At 47.4% G+C, this 20746-nt stretch overlaps 1 protein-coding gene across 3 annotated transcripts in view; it reads right to left on the reverse strand.

The window, feature by feature from the left end:
• Window positions 1-10362: 10362 nt before the first annotated feature.
• SMOX (spermine oxidase) overlaps window positions 10363-20746 on the reverse strand; it is a 49987-nt gene continuing 39603 nt past the window's right edge. The window contains exons 4-7 of one of the 3 annotated variants that reach the window (XM_033160960.1): window positions 19009-19182; window positions 15907-16609; window positions 13238-13398; window positions 10363-10909 (exon numbers count right to left, since the gene is read on the reverse strand). In XM_033160960.1, coding sequence (XP_033016851.1) covers window positions 10772-10909; window positions 13238-13398; window positions 15907-16609; window positions 19009-19182 — 1176 coding nt within the window. In that variant the 3' untranslated portion in view covers window positions 10363-10771. Of the gene's footprint in view, window positions 10910-13237; window positions 13399-15906; window positions 16610-19008; window positions 19187-20746 lie in introns of all 3 variants that reach the window. The other 2 variants (XM_033160961.1, XM_033160962.1) reach the window with 2 other exon arrangements.

The raw sequence follows: 20746 nt of genomic DNA on the forward strand, positions 1-20746 counted from the left end.
TCAAAGTAAGAGGGGGGGGAGCAGTTGGGCTGCCGTATTCTCAACGCGCTCGAATTCCCTGGAGAATTTATGGGTGACTATTTCGTGGGAGGGATTCAAGAGTGTCTCAGAGCTTGGGGTTTGTGCAGTTAAAGCGGAGTCGAGCCCTGCGTTGCCCTGACACAACAAATCCACTTTTTAAAGAAGAAAGGGAAAAGAAATTGCAGTTTGGAAAGGGGAAGGGGAAAAGCGTGGGAAAGTGTGGGGCGAATAAACCACTAATGGGAAGACATATAAACACCCTGCCAGCCGAACAGGATGAATGTGAGATAACTGCTCATTGTCGTATAACTGCTCCACAAGCAAATCAGAACAAATTGTTCAATAAAGGCTGGGTATTATTAACCAACTGCCTCATAAGCTTTGTGTGAGAATATCAGGACAAATGGAAGGCTCATTTTCATACAACTTTCCCATAAATGAATCAGAATGAATTGTTCAATAAAGACAAACTAAGCTTTGTGCAATCAAACAAAGAGGAATGCTCTAAAAATATGTCATTGGGAGGAGACCTCAATGTTCCTGCCATTAAAGTAATGCCATTGCTCGCAATGCTTTTGTCATTAAAGTAATTCCGTTGCTCACAAGGATCCTATTGAAGAACAGGACAGATGCATGGATTATGACTGCATCTACCCAGGTCATCCTCACAACACCCTTGTGAGGTAGGCTGGCCTGAGAGTGAATGCCTGGCCCAAGGTCACCCAGAGAGCTCCAGAACTGAGTAGGGATTCGAACCCTGGTCTCCCAGGTCCCAGTCCAACACTCTAACCAATAAGCCACAGTGGCTGTTTTGCTGCTTGGTGAAAATCGCCATCCTGCACTTGCATTTGCTGCTGCGATGACAAGAAGGCAGCCATAGATCTGCAGCTGTCATGACTAATATTAACAACGAGCTAAAAGATCATTAGCACGGAATGAGATGGACCCAACAAAGTCATTTGGACGGTGTTAAATTAACCGAGAGCATCCCTCGAGCGGAATACTAAAAGCCCAGCTCCTCCTTCGCTGCTGCAGGAATCGTGATGGGGAAAATCTCACATGTTTCATCTCCGATACTGATGTTCCATCAATGCCACTGTATTTAATGCAGCAAATTAATTTCGGGGTGTTTTAAGCCGGGAGTTACGTAAGCGATTTAGTCTCACCGACAGTTGGCTCAGGACATCTTTCTCTTTGTTTCCATCCCAACCTGCCCTGAAAGCTTGGTGCGGGGGTGAGTCACGCTGATTTGGAAACCAAAAAGGAGGATCGTGTCAATTGGGAAGCGGTCAACCTTCACAACAGAAATGCAAAACTCCAAAGTCACATGGGGGGGATGGACACTCCAGGTTCAGAAGTGATATCCCTCTGATCCCCATTGCTGTCAGACAGACAATGTGGGAAGGGTGTTCAAGTCCTATTTGTGGACTTCTCGTGGGCATCTGGTGGACCACTATGGAAAGAGCACACTGGACTACATAGACTAAGACGTGGGTGATGCTGTGGTTTAAACCACTGAGCCTCTTGGGCTTTCCGATCAGAAGGTTGTGTGCTCTGGTTTCCGTCACGGTGTCCCGTTGTGCCAGAAGTGGTTTAGTCATGCTGGCCACATGACCCAGAAGGGTTTGTCTGTAGACAAACGCTGTCTCCCTCGGCCCGAAGTGAGATGAGTGCCACAACCCCATAGTCTCCTTTGACTAGACTTAACCGTCCAGGGGTCCTTTACCTTTAACCAAGGATGGGCAAACTGCGGGTCATGGGAGTTATATTTCAGCAACGTCTGAAGGGCCACAGGTTCTCTACCCCTGGGTCAGGGCTGGAGTTAGGTGCAGGTCTGCACAGAAGATGCAGGGCTCCGTTGTCAGTGAAGCTACCTCTTTATTCAAGGGAAAGAAATACAGCCCTGCAACACTTCCCAGAAGGTCTTGCTCCTGTGGAGCAGTTGCCAGGACTAAAAGTCCCTGCCTTCCACCCTTTCCAAGGCTCCTCCTCTTCCAGATGTTTCCCAGTTTCAAACTGCATCTGCGCACCTCTGACTTCTGTTCTTTCCTCTTCATTATTCTGCACATTCTTGGAGACCAGGAGGGAGGGGAGATTGTCACAGCAGGAGGAGACTCCCTGGATTCTCCTGCATCTTCTTGACGTCCCCGTCCCGCCTTCTGCTTCAGCCTCGGAGTCTGAGCTGCTCCCCGTCACCCACTCTCCCTGCTCACTAAACCCTGTTGCCCTTCTGCATCCAACACTTCCTCCCCCCCCCATCTTCTCTCTCCAAGCTGGTCCCACCACCAACCCCCTGGTTCTGAGCCTTCTTCCTCTGGGGGTTCCCTTGGGGGTTCCCCGGCTGGTACCTCCTACAACTCCTCGTCATCCAGCCAGTCCAGGGCACCCTGATTTAAAAACAATATAAGCATTGGGCTGGTTTTGGATCACCCTGACATCTCAAGGCATGTCAGATCTTTTGCATCGCAATATATTTTGCTCTTCCTCCTTGAACCAGGGTGAGTTTCAAGCAGTGGCGTAGCGTGGGGGGAAGGCAGAGGGGCTGTTGCTCTGGGCACAATTTTTTTTGGGGGGGGAGCAAAATTTCAAAAGAAAACTCTTAAAAAAACAATCAAGCTCTGACAGGAACCATGGGTTATGGGGTGTAATACTTGCCTTGCCCCGGGCACTGACAACCCATGCTACGTCACTTGTTTCCAACTAGCACTTGAAGCAGGATCGCATCCTGATAAAAAAAAAAAATGCACACGCCAAACGTAATTGCAGTAGCTCCATGACCAAGGAAGATCTTGCCCTACAATCCACGCAGGTCAAACCATTGAGCAAAGCTGCCTTTTGCTCGGCCATTTATCCGAAGTTTGGAAAATGCAACCTTATTTTTGGATTGCAAGTCCTCCGAGGATACAGACCCCTCTTGCTTTGATATAAAGCTGCTGCTACAAACTCTGCAACCTTGGGATAAGGAGTGGTGCAGTCAGGAGAGAGACATTAACCGATTGGTGTGAGCCAGGCTTCCTCAACCTCGTCCTCCAGATGTTTTTGGCCTACAGCTCCCAGTGGTCGGGGTGATGGGAATTGGCCTACAGGACCAGTGGTTGGGGTGATGGGAATTGTAGTCTCAAAACATCTGGAGGGCGGAGGTTGAGGAAGCCTGGTGTGAGCAGTCAGTTGCTCTCCCTCCGCTCTTCTCCATTTCTCAGTTGTTTCCTTCTTGTGCACAGAAGATGGCAGTATTTATTCACTTTCGAACTGGTTGCTGAAAGACGGGCATAGGAACAGCTCTTTGGTGGGTAAGAGCTAACCAATTTATTCTTACGGAAACTTCCATGGTCAAGAGCTGGGGTAGGCAACCTAAGGCCCGGGGGCCAGATGCGGCCCAATCACCTGCTCAATCCGGCGCGCAGGACGGTCTGGGAATCGGCGTGTTTTCACATGAGCAGAATGTGCCCTTGTATTTAAAATGCATCTCTGGGTTATTTGTGGGGTCTGCCTGGTGTTTTTACATGAGTAGAATGTGTGCTTTTATTTAGAATGCATCTCTGGGTTGTTTGTGGGCAGGGCTGGTGCTAGGGTTTTTTGCGCCCTAGGCGAGACCACCTTCTGGCGCCCCCCGCCCCCACCCCGCCAAAGCCTGCTTTAGCGGGAGCCAAGGGGTGGTGTAGGGGCAAGCAGCACCTCTCTGCTACAGCGGAGAAGCTGCTGCTAGCCCGTCCCGCCCCCCCCCTGCCCAAGCTTGGCCAGCGCCCCCTCCATTTTGGTGCCCTAGGCAACTGCCTAGTTCGCCTTAATGGACGCGCCGGCCCTGTTTGTGGGGCATAGGAATTAGTTCATTCCCCCCCCCCAAAAAAAACATAGCCCGGCCCACCACATGGTCTGAAGGACGGTGGACCGGCCCCCTGCTGAAAAAGTTTGCTGACCTCTGAGCTAGAGCCATCTCCTGAGAAGTCATCCTTGGGTGGCTAGATGGCAGAGAGAGTTGGGGTGGGGGTGGGGGTGGCAGGATTTAAAAAATATAGAAAGGGAGGCCAGCAAGCAAGAGATAAAGGCAGAGAAATGCAAAGTGTCTGTGAACTGAAAGCAGAGAGGCTGTGTGTACTTCTGTTACCCAAGAAAATCATTAATAAAAACAATTTCAAAACAAAGGAAGACCCATACAGAGTTCAGAGCCAGGTTACTTGAGAGGCTGCTGTATACATTATACATCCAAGTAGGGTCACATGAATACATCTTTTAATTTTGGCAATCTTTTCCAGCTGGATCCAGAAAGCCTCTGCCCTTGGTGTTTGATTTTACCATATATTGTTTCTATAGTTATTTTTAGCTGGTTTTGTGATAGGTTTGTAAGTGGCCTTGGCGCATATGTAAAAGGAGATTCATAAATCAATAAAATACTGTAAGCAAACCAACAAACAAATGTAGCCTAGGGATGAGAGAACAAACTGGTTAACGTTTCAATGGGAACTCGCCAAATTCACACTTCCAGAAAGAATGAGGACCAACACGCAGCTATCCTCTTAAACTTGCACTTGATCCAAATTTTGCGATGCGGTTTGCCAACCAAAATATAGAATCATAGAATTGGCACAGTTGGAAGGCACCTCCCAAGGTCATCTAGTCCAACCCCCTGCAATGCAGGAATCTTTTGCTCAATGCGGGGCTCGAACCCATGACCCTGGGATTAAGAGTCTACCTACCGAGCTTTCAGTTTTGCATTCAAATTTTGCTGTGATCGTGAATGCATCAAGTGGGTTTTAGGCAAACTATTCTAAGTCTGCCTACACACCTTCTCCGTATCTATAGCGTTGGAAAGGACCCTGGGGGGTCATCTAGTCCAACCCCCTGAAATGCAGGAATCAAAATACAAGGTGTATTTGACACAATTCAGGTGCCCCTTCATTGCCGAGTGAACAGGAGGCAGCCATCCAGCATGAGAAGAGGCTGGACTTGATGGATTACCAAGCTCACATAAAGACAGTGCTGCATAGTGGTTAGAGCATTGGGTGTGGGAGACCAGGATTCGAATCCCCCCTTAGCCACGTAGCTCACTGGATGATGATGGGCCAATAACTCTTAACCTACCTCGCAGGATTGTTGTACGGATAAAACAGAGCAGGAGAACACCTTCAGCTCCTCAGAGGGAAAGTGGGATATGAACGGAACAATAACACAGAGGTCTCAAAGCAATTCCAGAAGTGGCCTATAAATGCTAAATGTTGCCATCATCACCCTGACATATGGCTTTCGGGCCACCTCTTGAGGTCATGCATTTATTTCTGTGGGTCTGCAGAAGCACCTAACTTTATGTGCCTGCTTGTAAACAATTGCTAAATTTAGCACAGCGGGAGAAATGTGAGCCCCGAGCCTAAGGGCAGATTTTCACTCAGGAAACAGTAAACAGTTCAGCTGATGACACAGGGTGGACAGGGACACTATGAACAAACTCGACTCCGTGGGGAGGAGAGGGGGAAGCATGAACCAGGGGGCAGCAGGGCAAAGTTAAGGGTGGGTGACTGTCTATTCTATCCCGTGGCCGGATACTGCCTCTTTTTCCCCTCGAGGGCATCCGGGAGCAAACCTAGGATCCCATAGGCCTGCATGAAGTTATTTATGTGGCCCATGTGACTCTCCCCAGCCACACCCCTTCTTCAAACGCCCCGCCCCTCACCACCACCGATTTGCACCCTCTTTGCGTGTTCTTGCCTGGCTGGAATGTGCCCTTCCGTCAGGGGATTCCTTTCCTTCCTGCTTCTTCTCCAAGTTCAATGTCAGAGGCGAGCCTGCCGTAAATCACACGGAGTAGGCGAAGTTAACTCTTTATTAGAATCATAGGAACTGCCCAAGAGTGCCAGGCCTGATGAGCACAGCAACTCTTCCTCAGTTGGTCCCCACCTTCCCACAACTGCCTAAGTCTCCTCCTCTTCAGGCACCCCCCCCCAAGCAATCTGAGACTGTGCCTGCATACCTCCCTTTGCTCCTCCCGCTTCATGCCTCTCATGGTCCTGGGAGACCAGGAGGGAGGTCGCAGCAGGAGCAGGAGACACCTTGACTTCTTCAACAGCCTGACTCATCTCTGCCTCTTCACCTCCCCCCGGCCACTCTCCTGATTTTGATTCTGGACTTCTCCATGCTGCAGACTCTCCCTTTCTTACCAAGTCCTGTTACCTCTTCAACTTCTGACACCTCCTCCTCCCAGCCCTCTCCCTCCGACCACTCATTGTTGTTGAGCCTTCTTCCCTTGGGGGTTTCCCAGCTGCTGCCTCCCACCATTCCTCTGCAACCGTGACACTGGCTATATTACAGGGAACCAGACACAGGGCCTTCTCGGTAGTGGCGCCCGTCCTGTGGAACGCCCTCCCACCTGATGTCAGATGTCTTGTAGACATCTGAAGGCAGTCCTGTTTAGGGAAGTTTTTAATATTTAATGCTGTATTGTTTTTAATACTCGATTGAGAGTCGCCCAGAGTGGCTGGGGAAACTCAGCCAGATGGGCAGGGTATAAATAATTTTATTATTATTATTATTATTATTATTATTATTATTATTATTATTATTATTATTATTCTCCTGAGTCTTTGCCCAGCTGAATTGTATCCTTGAACAGCTCTACCTCTCTTTCAAATCAGAACCAGTGAAGGCAGTGAAGGTCCTGTGTGAGTGCCTGGAGGAGGTTAGAGGATGGATGGCAGCTAACAGATTGAAGTTGAATCCTGACAAGACAGAAGTACTGTTTTGGGGGGACAGGAGGAGGGCAGGTGTGGAGGACTACCTGGTCCTGAATGGGGTAACTGTGCCCCTGAAGGACCAGGTGTGCAGCCTGGGAGTCATTTTGGACTCACAGCTGTCCATGGAGGCGCAGGTTAATTCTGTGTCCAGGGCAGCAGTCTACCAGCTCCATCTGGTACGCAGGCTGAGACCCTCCCTGCCCACGGACTGTCTCGCCAGAGTGGTGCATGCTCTGGATATCTCCCGCTTGGACTACTGCAATGCGCTCTACATGGGGCTACCTTTGAAGGTGACCTGGAAACTGCAATTAATCCAGAATGGGGCAGCTAGACTGGTGACTGGGAGTGGCCGCCGGGACCACATAACACTGGTCCTGAGAGATCTACATTAGCTCCCAGTATGTTTCCGAGCACAATTCAAAGTGTTGGTGCTGACCTTTAAAGCCCTAAACCGCCTCGGTCCTGTATACCTGAAGGAGCGTCTCTACTCCCATCATTCAGCCCGGACACTGAGAACCAGCGCCAAGGGCCTTCTGGCGGTTCCCTCACTGCGAGAAGCAAAGCTACAGGGAACCAGGCAGAGGGCCTTCTTGGTAGTGGCGCCCGCCCTGTGGAACGCCCTCCCGTCTCATGTCAAAGAGATAAACAACTACCAGATATTTAGAGGACATCTGAAGGCAGCCCTGTTTAGGGAAGCTTTTAATGTGTGATATTTTAATGTATTTGATTTTTGTTGGAAGCTGCTCAGAGTGGCTGGGGAAATCCAGCCAGAGAGAGAACCTTGCCTGAGGCCCTGGAAAGCTGCTGCCAGTCCGTGTAGGCAATACTGAGCTAGGTGGAGGAATAATAATAATAATAATAATAATAATAATAATTATTATTATTATTATTATTATTATTATTATTTGTACCCAGCCCAAATTATTATTATTATTATTATTATTATTATTATTATTATTATTATTAACAATGCCTCTTGCTCATCTGGAGGAAGGATAGAGGAGTCGTGAGGACGGGTGAAACTTCTCGTGTTGTACCAAGGAACAGTTAAAAGTTATTCCTCCACTCTTTTGCCTTAACACAGAGTCAGACCATTCATCCACCTAGCTCAGTATTGTCTACATGGACTGGCAGCAGCTTTCCAGAGCCTCAGGGAAGGTTCTCTCTCCCGGCCCTGCCTGGAGATGCCCAACCAGTCAATGACATCCAAGCCAATTATCACTATGTGAAAAGCTTCTCTGCTTGTTTACCTTAAGCTGTTGTTGCTGTTGCTGTTGGGTTTTGTGTGTGTGTGTGTGTGTCTAATTAAATTTTCTGTTTTACAATTTAGAATACTCATTTAAACATCCTTAATGTATCAATGACTTCCCTTCTTCTCTTTCCATGGTTCATTATGCATATCATAAATGCCTGCATATTTTACAAAAACTAAACCATTACTAAACCATTCATAATAATAATAATTTATACCCCACCCATCTGGTTGGGTTTCCCAGTATTCCATTATCATATTCATAAAAACTTATTTACACCGTTGAATTTATCTTAATACTGCCAACGTTTTCATGCAATTATTAAGTTTTAAAACTTTTAAAAAGTTCATTTATTTTGATGAGATTTATATACCGCTGACTGTAATAAAAAGCTTTAAAGCGATTCCAGGTTTAGTGCAGCTCCCTGTTAATATTTTCAGTGGGAGGCGGGCTGAGGTGGGTCTAGCTTTCTTGCAACCAAGGCCCACCTACTTTAATAATCCCCACACAGCCCCAAATCCAGCATCCTACTGCAATACAAGGAAACTTGTATTTCACTGGCTTGACTGCAGACGTACTGGGCTTTAAAATTTGAAAGCTCTCGATTAAAAAAAAATAAAAAATTCCGCAGGACAGCTTGCTTCTTCTTTCGGCTGCGACATGCAGCCCAGACCCAGCGACATTAAAATCCTGGATTTCTCCATTGTTTTATTTGGGCATCCCCCGCTTCCTTTAGCCCTTCAAACCAGCAGTCTTGCCCAGACTGTTGCTTTCTGCACACTGCTGCAATGAGAGCTACCACACTCCCAAGATTTGGTCTGTGACCGTTTAATAAAATTTGATTTGATTTGACCACACTCCCAACAGCATAGTGAGCCGCTTTTGGACCCTGGGCCAGAGGCTACCGCACACCATGTTACAAAAGCCTCAACGGGATGTTACCAGTTCTAGCTGCCCGGCCCACGTTGAGATGATCTCGTACAGCTGCTCAACATTCAGTATGTATTTACTTACGACATCTCGGATTTCCGTGTTGACTTTTGCCTTGCGCCGTTGAATGGGAACATGTGTCTTGGCAAACATTTGCTTATACAGAAAGAAGGGGAGGGGGCGGAGAGAGACACGAAAGGAGAACCACAGGTAGGGTTCGAAATGCCAAAGCTTTATAACCAGATTAAGAACTTTATTTTTATTTTTTAAAGAGACAGCAGCAATAATGCGACGCAGAGGCGGTTCTCACCGATTCTAATCGTCTTCGATTCTATGTCGTCTTGTTTGCATCGCTTCACACAATTTTGTATAGACCGGTTTTTTGAAGCTTGCTCATTACTGATCCCCATTTCTAACGTGTTTTGAATTGTCACCATTCATTTGGAGATGTAGTGAGGTGCTTTGGGCATCTTGTGGGGAAGCAGTATAGAATCAGATGATGGAGATGAGACTACAAAGGCAAGCGGGCAGTTTCTGAGCCACTGCTTCATAAACAAGGAAAAAAGAGGAAGAACGTCAAGGCCGTAAATCCCCGGCGGCCGCCTCCCTGGACTGATGTTTTATCTCCTTGCAAAAAGCGGAGCAGGAGGAGTCAAAGAAAGGGATACCAGCTTGCCACACAGCGTAGCCCCAAAGGGTGGGCTGCAAGGCTGGACGATATAATGATATATCGTCCCAAACCAGTTGGAAGTCCATATCATGATATCGGTTTCATCTTTTTGACCTGGCAATATATCGTGAATCGTGATGTGTGTATGTGTGAATGCTACGCAAATATCACGGGATGGGGAAAACCGCGAAGCCAGGCAATACATAGCTCCATCCTTATTTCAGACACTGTGATATATCAGTATATGGCGATGTGATGTATCATGATGTTGAAAACCAGGTTATCGCCTAGCCCTAGTAGAACTGCTGTTTCAGCTATGGGAACTAAGCTAGCCCAAACAGGACATCACAAAAGGTGTTGTCTAGCTTGCTGGAGGAAACGTTCAACCCGCTTTTGTGAGTTTAGGCACAACAATTAAGGGTTAGACACAGAGAGAGAGATTATCCGGGCACGGTTTATACCCAAATACAGGGCCCAACCTTCCGTTTCCAAGACAAAGGGGCACAGGAACATGCGAAGAGCCCTGCGGGATCAGGCCAATGGTTCAACTAGTCCAGCAGTATCCTGGTCCCACACTGGCCAACCAGATGCCTGCAGGAAGCATGCAAGAAGGACCCAATTGCAGCTCTTCCCACCTGTGGCTTCCAGCAACTGCAAGGCTGAACTTGCAAAACCAAATTCGGCAAAGAAAGCAATGCCCCGCAGGATCACCACGGAGGAACACTGATCAGACAAGCCCCGCTGAAATGGAGCCACAACACGAGCGCACAGTGGTTATGACAACATTTATTGAAATATAGAAGGCACTTACAATACCAGGGACCTGGGGGAGGGGGGGTGGGAGGGGGAGAAAAACCTCCAAAAGAAGCACCAGATGTGCAATCAGAAATCAAAATTACACCAAAAGAAAAGAAAAGAAAAAAAGAGATAGCTTTCACTCAAACAGGAAGAGCAACCTTTTCCTGTTGACAGATACAGTACATGGAAATAAACTACCATCAGTCAACTACAGGTCAAAATAATTAAGACTTTTATAGAGATAGAGATATAAAAAGATAAAAATGTGTTTTTTTTTTAATTAGTTTGTTTTTTTTAGAAAAGGGGGGGGGGGAGAAAGACTTCTTTAAACACACAACTGTAAAAGGAATCACGAGTTAGTGGTTCAGGCCCCTCTGTCAGTTTCTGCATTGCAAGAGGTCTTGGTACATTTCGAGGAGGTGGGCCGCCTCCCTCTGGCCAGAAAGCAAAGCACCATGGGTAGTGGAATAATACTTCCTGTGAGTGGCCTCGCCCGAAAACATCACCTGCATAGGCTGGAGATTCAGGGAGGGAGGGAGGAAAGAGGTTGGGGACAGGGGGAGAGAACACACGTCAGGAAAAGGTCTTTGGAGAGATAAAAATGTCAGGGGAAGGCAAGGACTGGACACAATCAATCAATTTATTTATTTATTGCATTAGCCCTATGGCCATAGCACATAGTAAAAGACCAGGCAGTAGCCTGACACAATTATGCAAAGAATACAACAGATACAGTTAAAACAATTGGAAGTAAAATCGTACAGGTTAAAACAAATAAAATAAAAAGCACTAGCGGGCGTGACAACAGTGTCCATGTTGGGAATATACGTAAGACTAAGGCTAAGGGAAGTTGGCCAAAAAGGTGGTCCTGAGTTTCAGGGCCTGTAATATGTAGATGGCCACTCCACGTGAAACCAAGGGGTTGGCATCCACCAGTAGATATTTCATGCGGTCATCGTCCCTGGCGATAGTCGGCGGGATTAGAGGGAGAAGCCTAGATCCTATTGAGGCATATAGTGGGCAGTAGAGGAAGAAGTGAATAAAGTCCTCTATCTTTCCATTGTTGCATGGGCAGAGTCGAAGATCCAGAGGGGTATTGGAAAATACACCCTGTAAGAATGCTGTGGGGATGGCATGACACAGGGCAGCAAAAACACACACGGAACTGCGTGGATGCAAGCGCTTCTCCATTCGTGCAATAAACATAGCTGCCAACTTTTCCCTTTTCTTGCGAGAAATCCTATTCGGAATAAGGGAATTTCCCTTTAAAAAAGGGAAAAAGTTGACAGCTATGGCAATAAAGGTCTTTCATGAGATGTGCAGAGCCAAAGACGTCTCGAAAGAGAACAGCCCTTTGCAGATACACACAAACGCAGCATGTTCCGTGGATGCATGGTGTTTGGGGGGAGGCCTGTACGCCTCGGGCAAAGGATACTACTGCCTGAGTGGGGTGTGTTGAACTTTTCAAATTCCAAAAACGAGGGGTGCAAAAAAACCGCTGTAACACGACACGGGAATTCAAAAGAGGTTTGGGTTGAATTAATATTTGGGTAAAACGTGTGAAAAATTGCATAGAAATCATTGAAAATCAGGGTGGATAAAATAAAATAAAAAATTTGAGGGGGGGAATTTAAATCGGATTTTTAAAATAAAATGCTTTTGGAGGAAAAATCTTTCTAAAGATAGTTTTCTATTTAAGTTGCATTATAGTCCAAAGGCAATTCATCAGGAAATAAGGATTTGTTTTAAGTTCTGCATGTGTGCTAAAGTTTTTTTTTTTAATAGTTTAACCACATCAGCTAACGAACATGGATACATATGCTATAATGTTATTGCTTTAGTTAAATGAATTGTTTAAATTGTTATTATGGAAATGATTATTTTTCTCCTTCCAAGAAAGTACAGCAGAAAAGTTGCCCAAATATAAAGAGTTAACTTATTAAACCTTAATTACTACTACTACTACCACTATACATTGCCCTGATAGTTTATACTATGGCAGCATAAAAATACTATCTTAAATAAATGCTATGAGGACTGTGGATCGTGCTGGCATCCCATAATCCCCAATGGTGGCGTGTGCACTCCCCATATGCCATGTCGCCCTCTGCCGCATCCTGTGACTGCACAGCCTGCCCTCGCATGTTCTTTGGGGCTAATATTTAGGGACTGGAGGATCCAGCCTACAATTCTCAAGCTGTTTTAAATGCTAACTAGAAAGCCTTCTACGTCAATTAATTCACTTAATATTGGCAATAGGACAGAAAGTGACCGTTGGCCCTTGGTCGTTTCCGAGCACAATTCAAAGTGTTGGTGCTGACCTTTAAAGCCCTAAACAGCCTCGGCCCTGTAGACCTGAAGGAGCGTCTCCACCCCCATTGTTCAGCCCGGACAATGAGGTCCAGTGCAGAGGGCCTTCTGGCGGTTCCCTCCCTGTGAGAAGTGAGGTTACAGGGAACCAGGCAGAGGGCCTTCTCGGTAGCGGCACCCGCCCTGTGGAACGCCCTCCCACCAGATGCCAAAGGAAATAAACAACTATCTGACTTTTAGAAGATATCTGAAGGCAGCCCTGTTTAGGGAAGTTTTTAATGTTTGATGGATTATTGTATTTTGATATTTTGTTGGAGGTCGCCCAGAGTGGCTGGGGAGGTCCGTCCAGATGGGTGGGGTATAAATAATAAATTATTATTATTATTATTACACCCCAGACCAAAAAAAAACTGCACCCTTCCAAGTTTTAATAATTTGCTGCAGATTTTTTCCTACCCAACGGCCCGTTTTTCAAACGAGCGTTCTTTCTGGCAGAGCCATTTCGAGGGATTCGTTCCCGGGATAATACTTACAACCGTCTTGGAGCTCTCGGTATAAGGCAGTGGCTTTGCGAGTTTCTCCACGTCCGCTCCGCTAGACCCAACTTGAGTGTAGGAATAGGAGCCGCGGAAGTAAGGATTGCTGCCCCACGAGGATCGCAAGATCCGCCGAGGTTTTGGAATGTCCGGATTCCCTAGACCGAAAGAGAAGGCGTAAAGTTGTCAGGGGAAAGAAGCCTGGAAAAATAATCCAAGTTCAGCTGACCAGGTATATATTGTATGAACCTGTGAAAATGTGCACACATGTGCACAGCGATTCCTGGTGGCTCAGACAAACATTGGATGGATTAATTGAAAGAGTCGTGTTCTGGAGGAAATCATTGCACTGCAATCCATGTTTCTAGTATGAGTTTTTAATCTTGGGTTGGAGTATTGAGGGACAGGACTGTAGTGTAGCAGGTGCAATCTCTGCCATCTCCCGGGATGGGGTATTGTTTCAGGGTTTTTCTTGGGGACGAGACTTAATTTCAAAGGTCCTACCTTGATTATGTTCTTGTATTTTTATCATCCGTCTGTCTCAGGAGACAACGGAGGGGTGCACCTTTGGGGGTGAAGTCAAACTTTTGGGTTCTTTTTTGGCCGGTGCAAAAATTCAATTCTCTTGTCAAGTGATACGCTGAGCTCCAAGCAACCACTGCAGCGGGCGGACAGTGGCAGGTTAGCACTTTTGGGACTGGGGACTGCGCATCTCAAGACTGGCAGTAGCTGACCAGTGAGACACGATCTCTCCCACCGACAAAGACAACCTGAAGCGCTCGTCCCTTACACCAATCAAGTTGAGTTTTTAACTCCCAGGTTGTTTTCGCTGTGTGTGCAGCAGCAGCAGCAACGTGTTACGCTTAGACTTTATTGTGAGTTATCAGTGCACCGTTTAATTTTATTGTCCGTTTATTAATATGAGATTAGTCTATTGTTCATACAACTATTTAAGTTTTGTTACAACTCCAGAAAAACCTATCCATTCTTAAAGAAATCAGCCCTAAGTGCTCACTAGAAGGACAGATCCTGAAGTTGAGGCTCCAGTACTTTGGCCACCTCATGAGAAGAGAAGACTCCCTGGAAAAGACCCTGATGTTGGGAAAGATGGAGGGCACAAGGAGAAGGGGACGACAGAGGATGAGATGGTTGGACAGTGTTCTCGAAGCTACTAACATGAGTTTGGCCAAACTGCGAGAGGCAGTGAAGGATAGGGGTGCCTGGCGTGCTCTGGTCCATGGGGTCACGAAGAGTCGGACACGACTGAACGACTGAACAACAACAACAACAACAACAACTCCAGAAAGGAATATAGGAAACTGTGTTATATCAGGTCAGACCAGCAGCTCTCCAGGTTTTCAGGCAGAAGACATTCGCAGTCCTGCTAGATGCTGGCGGCTGAACCTGGATGTTGCAAAGCAGATGTTCTATCTCTGAACTACAGCCTTTTCCTGAGATGATCGCCACTCGGCAATGGAACAGGAGATTGCCACACTTAGAAGATGGGTGGCCTGCTGGCAACCACATTTTTGGCGACTGACTACTGACCTCAGACCAAAGGTGTTGCTCAATTCCAATGCTGAAGCCATCTGAGTAGTACCACAGAAGACCAGCAACGTGGAAAGATCAAAAGGAGAGCTGGGATTTTAGTATGGCTAAAATCATCCTCAGGAACACACACATAGAGCGCAAAAGGGCGAGAGGCACAGTTGCACCCGTGAAGCTCCTGAACGGTTGGGCAGCAGCCAGAAGATACAGCAATCCTGTGAACTTGAAAGCTTCTGGCTCCCCTGAAACCCAGGCACCTAACACCCGAGGGCTTAGCCAACAAAGGCTGTGTACAAGAAACTGAGTTGTTTTGAACGAGGCAACACTTTAATCAGGTTTACAAAGAGCCACAGTTGTCAATGGCTCGTAGCCTGCCTGAAGTCCGGGGTGTTTGGACAGCAAATCCAAATAATCCATTATGCTAACATGTGGGGGAAATCAAAGTCCCCCTAGATAAATAGTTTCTGGGATGAAAGGGGCACCAAGCACAAGTGATCACGAATGGAAAAGATGACAGAGTCTACGATCTGACCCTGTCCGCAGGCGATGTTCATGGGATAATTTTCCCAGGAGGATCCATGGCAGCATTTTCCAAGCTGCGCTCCAGGGTCCTCATAAATTTACCAAGAGTCCTAAGTAATGAGAAGATCAATAACGACCAACAAAGGCAGAACTCGATTGCAGAGCTTTGCACACCTGCAATCAGTACCACCCCTTTAATGCAGCAGGGTGTACTGAGGCTGAGACATAAGTTTGGCTAAGGGGACCCATTAAGTGTGTAGAAAAGCTAAAATCTGAGCATGACACATTAACCCATAGCGCCACTCCTTACTTTACCATGGTCGCATCCGCACCAGACCTATAAAACAGTCCCGTGCCACTTTAATAATCATGGCTCCCCGCAAAGAACCCTGGGAACTGTGGTTCGTGAAGGATGCTGGGAGTTGCTAGGAGAACCCTCACAGAGCTGCAATCCTCAGCACCCTTAGTAAACTACACTTCCCATGATTCTCCGGGAAAGTCACGACAGCTTTTAATGCGTTGCCTCCCGCCCCACCCGGCCCTGCCCTTTCCGCTCTCCGGACCCAAACGCAAAGGCAGTGGGGGCAGCCGCAGACCTGTAAATTTACGCAGCATCTCAGTGCAAGTCTCTGCTACGGTTTCATCGTCACATTTCTCCATGATCAGGGCCTCCTCCCCGCAGATCCAGCCGCTCAGCACGTGGCCGTAGCGCTCGGGCGGGTAGAGGACGTCGAAGCTGCAGATCTTCTTGTACCACATCCCCTCGGGGTAGGTGAGGCTCTCGGCCTCGGCCTCGTCCTCCCACACGAACTGGATGCTGTTGCACTCGGGGCTCCAGAAGGGCTCCTCAAACTCCAGGAAGATCTTGTCCGTGGTGCTGATGCCCAGCTTCTGGATGGCCATCACCTTCTCCTCGGGCAGCCTGGGGTGGAACATGTTCTCGTGGTGCTTCTTCAGCACCCCCAGGGACACCGTCACGATGACGTGGTCGGCCAGGATGAACTCACAGTCCTCGCACTCCACGCAGACGTGGAAGCCCACGTCCCGCTCCCCCGTGCGGTCGCTGTTGTGGTCGGCCACCCCCTCGATCTCCTTGCTGACCGACTGGTTCCAGTGGATGCACTTGACCGGCTTGTTCAGCTGGATGACGGACTCCGGGATGGCGCGGGAGAGGATCTCCACGATCTTCATGAAGCCGCACGGGATGATGTGGTGGGCCCCGGGGATTTCGGTCCACTCCCCGAATTCGCTGAGCGACACCTCGTCCATGCTGTGGGAGCTGCTCTCGCAACTCTCCACCTAGGGAAAAGCAGGCAGAGAAGAAGGGCTTTCAGTTGGGGGCTGTTCTTCTCCTAGTGCTGGTGTAAAGCAGTGATGAAGTGGTTAACAGGGGATAGCCACCAACTCATATCAACACCAATTCAAAGTGTTGGTGCTGACCTTGAAAGCCCTAAATGGCTTCGGCCCAGTATACCTGAAGGAGTGTCTCCACCCCCAGCGTTCAGCCCGGACACTGAGGTCCAGCTCCAAGGGCCTTCTGGCGGTTCCCTTACTGCAGGAAGCGAGGTTACAGGGAACCAGGCAGAGGGCCTTCTTAGTAGTGGCGCCCGCCCTGTGGAACGCCCTCCCATCAGATGTCAAGGAAATAAACAACTACCTGGCTTTTAGAAGACATCTGGAGGCAGCCCTGTATCAGGAAGTTTTTAATGGCTGGTGTTTTATTGTGTTTTTAATATTGTGTTGGGAGTCACCCGGAGTGGCTGGGGAAACCCAGCCAGATGGGCGGGGTATAAATAATAACATTATTATTATAAAATTATTATTATTAAGGCTTTAAAAAAGGATTAGACCCGTGTTTCACAAAGTGAGCAACACCACTCGCCTGGGGATAGCTAGAACAATCCAGGGGGGTGCTAGTAGCCTCGGGTGCAATTGGGGGACAAGGGGTTCTCCCAGAACCCTTTTCAGCTTCACTGAGGCCTAGGAAGTGGATCGCAGCTCACCTGCGTATTTATAATTTCATGCTTCAAGCTGTTGTATTTACAACAACATCTTTCTTTCCTATGTTGTGGGCAGAGATATAGATACATAAAAGAATGCAAATTTGTCTCTGCATCTTTCTGTTTATTCACTTAAAGAAGGTAGATTTCCAGAGGGGGCACTGAGTAATGTCCCCCCCCCCTTAAAAGGGGATGGTAGGCCAAATAAATTTGGGAACCTCTGGAGTAGACAGTTGAGATTAAGTCCATCGGTGGGTGAGGATGACTAAGCAGAAGCTTGGTGTACAGAGGTGGCAAACAGACACCAGATGTTGTGAACCGCCCTGAGGTTCACAGGTATAGAGCGGCATACAAATCATTCATTCATTCATTCATAAATAATACTGGGGACAGAAACAAGAGGGGCACCCTTCAAGTCCTGACTGAGACCTTCTCAAAGGCATCTAGCTAACCATTGCTGGAATCACAATGTTGGACTAGATTAGTGTTTCCCAACCTGGTGAATTCCAATATTTTGGGGCTGCATAAACCCATCATCCCAGCGCAGGAGAGCAGATGGAAGAGGTCCAAAGTTCAACAGGGATCTTGGGTAACGGGCCTGGAGAAGACCCTCCCTGGAGACCCCAGATGATGATGATGATGATGATGATTATTATTATTATTATTATTCACAATAATATTTTGCTTATACCCCGCCCATCTGGCTGGGTTTCCCCAGCCACTATGGGCAGCTCCCAACAGAATATTAAAAATAAAATCAAACATTAAAAACTTCCCTAAACTTCAGATATTTTCTAAAAGTCAGATAGTTGTTTATTTCCTTGACTTCTGATGGGAGGGCGTTCCACAGGGCGTGCGCTGCTACTGAGAAGGCCCTCTGCGCCAAGGGTTGGGGTCGGTGAAAAGCAACTTCATACTTCCACATGGTATCTCCAACCTGGTGCGTTCCAGATATTTTGGGGGACTAAAGCTCCTATTAGAGCCAGCTAGCACAGACCAATTTCCAGCATTCATGGACAGGGTGGGTAGGTGAGACATTTAAACAAAACATTATTATTATTATTATTATTATTATTATTATTATTATTATTATTATTTAAATTTGTACACCACCCTATACCCGCAGGTCTCGGTGCAGTCTACAACATAAAATCACAATAGAAAAACACAAAATTCATAATAAGAACAGAAACAAGGACAACCCAATACAGTGGTGCCCCGCTAGATGAAAATAATTCATTCTGCGAGTTTTTTCGTCTAGCGGTTTTTTCGTCTAGCGAAGTACCAATGCAAATAGCGGTTTTCGCGCGACGAAAAAAAATTTTTTTTTTCGTCTTGCGAGGCAGCCCCATTGACAATTTCGTCTTGCGGGGCAGCCTTCCGCTAGCGAATGCCTTTCGTCTAGCGAGTTTTTCGTCTAGCGAGGCATTCGTCTAGCGGGGCACCACTGTAACTCCGCTGTTCCACAATGTATTTTAAAGGGGCACAGGATGTCAATCAGGAAAGGCCTGGTTAAAGAGGAACATTTTCGCCTGGCACCTAAAGGTGTATAATGAAGGCGCCAGGCAATCTTCCCCGGGGAGAGAATTCCACAAATGGGGTTTTGAAAATCTAAGCCACGTTCCTACTTGCTCTTGCCGGCCTATGCTATGTGGTGCTGCAACGTTTCAAGCAAACCCCCGCCATCGCTGCCCATACCTTAAGGTATTGCTGGATCATGGCGAGTTTCAGCCTCCTGATCGTCTCCGAGTCGTCCGGATCGGCTTTGATGCGCTTGCGCACGACATCTCGTGTGAAGACGCCCACGCTGTTCTTGCTCTCGGCATTGACTGGTTTACCACTCTGGAAGAACTCCTGAGTCAGGTTATAGACCTGTCTCGAGACAGGGAGAGGGGACACACAAAAGGGGTTAACAACACCCTACTTCCATGCGTGGTGGGAGTGCAAAGCTGCACAGCTGTTTCAGGAAATGGTTGCTGGAAACGTTTCTTTTATTATGGGACAAGCGTATTGAATATGCTTCCAGGTTACCAGAAGAACCTGCTAGTTATGGACATACAAATATTTTCCATGTTTGCAGCTAGAAATATATTAACATAATATTGTAAAACAGCTGCATAAGCAAGGAATGCCATTTGTCAGGTGTGCTGTGCGTTCCACGGCTACCTTAGAGCAAACCAGACACTAAAAACAGTATTAAACCAACTGATGAATGCCTGCTTTTGCTCGTGTAGATACAGTCGTACCTCGGAAGTCGAATGCCTTGCGAGTCGAACGTTTTGGCTCCCGAACGCCTCAAACCCGGACGTGAGTGATCCAGTTTGGGAACATTCTTTCGAACCTGAACGTCAGATGCGGGTTCCGATTGGCTGCAGGAGCTTCCTGCAGCCAATCAGGACCCACACCTTGGTTTCCGAACGCTTTGGAAGTCGAACGGACTTCCAGAACGAATTCCGTTCAACTTCCGAGGTACGACTGTATAAACTATTTGCCTGAGATTTAGAGGAAACCCGGGGGAAACTGCACACATTTACCTTGTAACATAAATACTAATTATACAAAATACTTTGCATCTATATAGTGCTTCCTTGAGTGTTGTTGTTGTTTCCCCAGCCACTATGGGCGGCTTTCAGCATATATAAAACATAGTAAAATATCAAACATTAAAAACTTCCCTAAACAGGGCTGCCTTCAAATATCTTCTAAAAGTCAGATAGTTGTTTATTTCTTTGACATCTGATGGGAGGGCATTCCACAGGGCGGGCGCCACCACCGAGAAGGCCCTCAGCCTGGTTCCCTGTAACTTCGCTTCTCGCAGGGAGGGAACCGCCAGAAGAAACTCAAAAGAGTTTCACATATTTAATCACCAAATTGACACCGTAGAAGTTCCATTCCACCCTATAACAAGCTAACTGGGCCGCAGAAGCAAATGCAATCTTTGAAAGGCAGCAACACAGCCCAGACTGGGCCATTTTAGCCTCAAACAGTGTTGCAATTCTAAACATTCTGAGAATTTTCCATGGATGGAGTTCCTGCCAACCCGATTCGCACCAAGTCATGCTCTCCACATGAAACTAGCCACCAGAACATGGATAACAAGCTCTGCGTCAACATGCATGGTAAGCAGAGAGGGGGAAACAACCTTTGATGGCCAGTAATTTGGGGGAACTAATCAGGCAAGGCGGGCGATGTGACCTTGATCACGTAGCTACATGATCAAGGGCCTGGTGTTTCCAACTAGAGGCTTGCTAAAAGTTAAGGGGGCACCCAGCTTCCTCCCCCCGCTGCAATGAATGGAACTGGGGGGTTTCACCGGGGACCACCCCTCTTGCTTTGGGGAGGTCAGAACCCCTGGATTACACGAAGGTATCAAAGCCGCTGCAACCCTTGGCTTCAGCAGAAGGCCAATCAGCTTGCATAAGCCGCTCGCTGGCCG

This window comes from Lacerta agilis, chromosome 9 (genome assembly GCF_009819535.1).
Source record: "Lacerta agilis isolate rLacAgi1 chromosome 9, rLacAgi1.pri, whole genome shotgun sequence".
In the NCBI taxonomy this organism is placed as follows: domain Eukaryota; kingdom Metazoa; phylum Chordata; class Lepidosauria; order Squamata; family Lacertidae; genus Lacerta; species Lacerta agilis.